The sequence below is a fragment of the Electrona antarctica genome (assembly GCF_951216825.1).
Source record: "Electrona antarctica genome assembly, chromosome: 19".
In the NCBI taxonomy this organism is placed as follows: Eukaryota; Metazoa; Chordata; class Actinopteri; order Myctophiformes; family Myctophidae; genus Electrona; species Electrona antarctica.
In genome coordinates, this window is record NC_136800.1 from 16,344,771 (window position 1) to 16,350,013 (window position 5,243).

The window sequence follows — 5,243 nt, forward strand, 5'->3', positions numbered from 1 at the left end:
TTAGTGCCTCAGCTGATTTGCATCTCTGATCCTGCAGAGCACGGCTGTGATGAGCGCTGCTCCCTTCCCACTGCCATCCTCTGAGTGCAGCAGGGTGACCTCGCACTGTGGTGCCAATTTCCCAACCGTCTCCTGCATGATGCTGGAAAAATGCGGGTGTAGTTTGTAGAGGGTTCCGTCCACCCCCACAGTGATGCGGAGCCGCTCCAAGTGACGGTTCTGCCGGATCTTGTCCATGACAGCAGCGAGGCCTGCGCCACACAGCTGGGCAGCACGCCGTGACACCACACTGCACACCTCCTTCACCAGAATGCTGTCATCACAGGTGGTTTCTTCAAGGCCCAAGTGTTTTAGGATGGAGCGTACCTGCCGCAGTGCCAGTCGGTCACTTTCAATCTGTGACAGGAACTTGGTCTCAAAGATGCCTGGAGTATTGAGGCGCTCAGGCACTCCTCTGAATAGCAGTCCTTTGGCAGTGAACTCCAGCAGCACGTTCCTGACGATCTCCCCCAGGTACATCCCGCTGATCATCTTCTCATACCTCTGTATCCCCGGGTGGGTCGAGGTGTTGTCCACGGCGTGGTCGAACTTTGTACGGAAGTCATCAAGCTCCCCATGGTCTCCAAATGCCCCCCACTCCATGTTGACACACATTTTCCCCTCCTCACCTTCCACCAACTCTACATTCTCCATCTCTTCCATGTAACAGGTGTTGGTGCCTGTTCCTACAATGAGTCCCACTTCACACAGAGGATCCTCAAAGGCGCAAGTCATCATTGTCCCCACCGTGTCATTCACCAATGCCACTACATCCAATCTAAGCTCACATGTGCGTTGGATGGCATCCTTCAACAGTGTCACTACATCCTCCCCCTCACAGCCACTAGCTCTGAAACCCTTTGTCCATTTCAGCAAAATGCCCTGATCCAGTTCATTTTGTTGACAGGGGAAAGAGAATACAAAGCCAAGAGGTAAGGATCTGCCTTTCATTCCCATATATGCCAGAAAGTCATCAATGCATTGTACAATGTGGTCGAAGAGATCCTCTCCTGGGCCCTGCATGATTTCTTGCGGGATGGCGTAGATCTTTTTGTGCATCTCTACATTACGCCTCTTGCCACTTCGCACGTGCACCAGGAGCACACGGAAGTTGGTGCCACCAAGGTCCAGAGCCAAGAAGTCACCACTTTCTGTTCCATCTGGTGTGGCCCGGACATAGGTGGGCAGCATCTTGACACTGGCTACCTTGTGGGTTTCCTTGGCCAGACCCTGCACCATCTCTTCACCCATCCTCCTCTTCACATCTAGCAGCTGCTCGTCACTAAGTCGTAACTCGTCAAGGATGCGCTGACGCTCTGCATGTTGCTTGGCCAGGCGATAGGCCACTGCTGTCACCATGGCTGCTCCCTTCCCACTGCCATCCTCTGAACGTAGGAAGCACACGCTGCAGCCTGGCGTCAGCTGCCGCACCATCTTGCTGAGCCTTTTTGCAAAGTGTGGATGGCTTTTGTAGACAGACCCATCGACACCGATGGTGGTGCGGAGCTTCTCTTCTCCCCTGTTGTCCTTGATTTGCTGTAACACAGCTGCCACTGTGGCAGCGCAGAGGTGGGCGGCCCTTGTCGACACAATCTGGCACACCTTCTGGGTGGCTAGGCAATCCTCAGATGATGGCTCCAGTCCCAGGCCGCGGAGCACTGTCTGAGCACTCGCCAGACCCTCTTTGTCCTTGTCCTTCTCAATGGCTGAGACATAGCTGGTGTGGAATTGTGCAGTGGTGAGGAGGTCTGGTGTTATCTGTCCTTGGAATAGCAGCTTGTCCCTAGCCAGCTTCACCAGGATCAGTCGCACGAGCTCCCCCATGTATAGACCACTGATCATCTTCTCAAACAGCTGATGGCCAGGGTTTAGGGATCCGGCATCCAACTCCCGGTCAAAATCAGTGCGCATGAACTCTAGGGTCCCATCATCTCCAAAAGCTCCCCATTCCATGTTGACGCACATCCTCCCCTCATCACCCTCCACCATCTTCAAGTTGCGCATTTCCTCCATATAGCAGGCATTGGTGCCTGTTCCTACAATCAGGCCAATCTCACACTGATGGTCTTCATAGCCACAAGTCATCATTGTGCCCACTGTGTCGTTAACGACAGCCACTATGTCAACGTCAAAGTCCCCTCGTTTCTTGATAGCTTTCCTCAGGAGACTGACCACATCCTTCCCTTCAACTCCACTCGCCTTGAAGCCTTTGGTCCATGCTACCAGAATACTCTCATCCAACTTGCTCTGCTGGCAAGGGAAAGAGAAGGTCAAACCCAGTGGAAGTTTTTTCTGTTTTATGCCCATCTTATCCAGGAACTGAGACAAGCAATCAGCTATGTGGTCGAACAACTCTGAGCCGCAGCCTCTCTTAAGGTGTTCTGGAATATCGTAGATCTGATTTTCCATTTCCACCTTCTGCTTGCCATTTGACAACACTTTGACCAGCAGCACACGGAAGTTACTCCCGCCAAGGTCCAGGGCCAAGAAATCACCGTTCTCCGTTCCATCGGGAATTGAGCGCACATATGTGGGCAGCATCTTGACAGCTGCAATAGAGTTGTTGTCACAGCGCAGGCCCTTATTCATCTCTAGTCGAAACTTCGACGAGATGTCCATCAGGGTCTCATCAGACAGCCGCAAGTGGTACAGATATTTGTCCACTTTTTGTATTTGGTCTTGATTACGTTGTGTGAAGAGGTACGACAGCAGATGTGCGGCTATCATTTTCTCGTGTGATGAGTCCCTCTCAAGCAGTCAAGGATGATGTTGCAGGTCTGTATTTCTTATATATGAAGAGCAATGCAATGATAAACAATGAAAAAAGTCACTGCGCCTACCCTTTTTATAAAGCGAGATGTCTGTGTCATCCTGCTGATGTCACGATGACTCAGCCATCAACCGCATATAGAGTTCTCACTACAGCTACTCCCAAATACGTTGTATGTCATCATCTAATCTAACTGTCAGTATGATGTCAGACTCAAATGACACAGCTGGCTCCATATATGGAGCCGCAAGTCAATCATCTCCATATATGGAGTTCTGGGTCGTTTATTGGGAAATATGACTATATATTTATGTTTAAGGTAATTTAACTATTTCATTAAGAGTGATTATTATGTTAACCACATGAACCCCTTTTTATTATTTTTAAAAAGTCAATGTACAAGTGTTTGTAGATCGGCTATTTGTCATATGAAGAAGTTATAGGCCTAGAACCTAAGTGGTTAAAGTACGACTTCACCTCATATAGGGCTGTAGACAGTTCAGAAACCTACCAGTGACATCATCATTAGACTTTTTTTCATCAACATGAAAACTAATGAAAACTAAAACTGAAAAACTAACCCTAACACTAACCCGTTTCTGAACGGTTCACAGCCCTCCTCTGAGACACAGACAAAAATTGTACCATATTATAATGAGCATTATTGAGGACTAATTATATGAAGGCCTTCCACTGTAAATACTGCTGCAGCGGGGAAAAATAAAACTCTAAATGGTATTGCTGGATTCTGTCACTTTTTGGAGCCTTGGCCACTCGGCCAACTTTACAATGACGTACATACATTTTCTGCGAGGAGATAAGACAATAGCAATAATATATCGACATACTGTACATCTATATTATAGCATCACTGTAATTGTTGAAGCCATTTGTAGACTTGCTTTATAATTTATGATTATTATTTATTTTCTATGAATTATGCCTGAGATATGAAATATTATGAAATGTTGAGTTATTTTGTTTGCTATTGCTGCTATTATTTATACGATCTTCTGATTGTTATGGTAATGTGATGACGTTGGACGTTGGACGTTGACTAATGGGTGTCACTCTGTGATGAGGCGGGTGACGGCAGGTGATCAGAAACCAGAGCGGCAGGGACAAACATTTCAACCACACACATAGCATAGCACATTGTATAGAAGCAACGGAATATACGAATCTATACGAATTCTTTATTGTTTTGTTTAAGCGAAAGTCGGGCTGTTGTCCAATAAATGAACCTACAGAATACGGAATGTTGTGCGTTGTTATTAATCCGAAGCCGCTCTAACAAAGTTGAAATGACCCTAAAGTAAACAACAGCCAGATCGCAGACAACATCGACATTCTGAATGAAAAGCACCTGAATTCCCACGCAATGATGTTCTTGGAGAGGACTTTGGACAGCTGCCAAAAACACTTCATGGTCCGTACTCCGTATCGTAAGTAGCCTAAACAATAGTAGCGCAAGTGCGCTCTGCTGCGATCCGTTGATCCACTCAATCGATTCATTTCCAAACTGTCAATAAAGGATACAAAATAAAACTAAAGTGCCTGGCTATCATACGAAATAAATAACATGATCGTGAACTGTGAACTGTGATGCATATGAACGTGGCTAAGACCACACAAGAGGGAATTCAAATGAACAATGAACTGTGCTGCGCTGTCACTGTTGTGCGTTATACGGATGGGAAAACTAAATGAATGATCAAAGGGATATTCAAATGAATGAACTAAACTAATCGAAACTGTCAATTAATGAAACTGATGTCTATGAAATAAACTGTGACAATGACGGAAAATATGGAACTTGTGGAGGCTGAAATGGCCGCTGAAATTAATCCAAAATAAATGAGTTCAGAATTTAAAGTCCTCAGCGCGACGCGCAAGGGCAAACTTGGGCACTGCACTCGCAAAATGAACGAAATTGAACAAATGATGGATGCGGGTGTTGATACTGACAGTGTACGTCATTGTGTTGCTGAATTCATAAAGGTTCTGGATGAATTTAAAATGCAGCATGTGACTGTTCAGGAATTACTCACTGAGGATGTGAGAAATGATGAGAATGTAAACTGGTATGAACCAAAAATGGCCAATTACAATGCATTTATGGGTGAAGTGGAAAAATGGTTAAAAGGTGCGCAGCCAGAGCCTGACCCACAAACTCTGGTGGAAACAATTGACAGTGTGTCTGTGTCAGGGGTCTCAGTGTCAAGTTCAAAAGCATCAAGAACTAGCTCTATTTCCTCAGAGCGCATGAAAGTTGCAGCAGACAAAGCTGCTTTAATGGCCAGAGCTGAGGGTCTAAAAAGAAAACATGCACTGGAAATGGAGAAAATGAAATTGAATGCACAACTGGAATCACTGGCTATGGAATCAGATATTGCTGCAAGTGATGCAAAATTGAAAACTCTGGAACGTTTTG

General features: G+C 46.1%; 1 protein-coding gene across 1 annotated transcript; it reads right to left on the reverse strand.

Annotated features, from left to right (window-relative positions):
* LOC306943720 (hexokinase-2-like) lies at positions 1-2,766 on the reverse strand (the record flags this gene model as incomplete). The annotated part of the gene is made up of 1 exon (XM_079530248.1): positions 1-2,766. The coding sequence occupies one exon, from the start codon at positions 2,764-2,766 to the stop codon at positions 1-3; it is 2,766 nt and encodes a 921-aa protein (XP_079386374.1).
* Between the last annotated feature and the right edge of the window lie 2,477 nt (positions 2,767-5,243).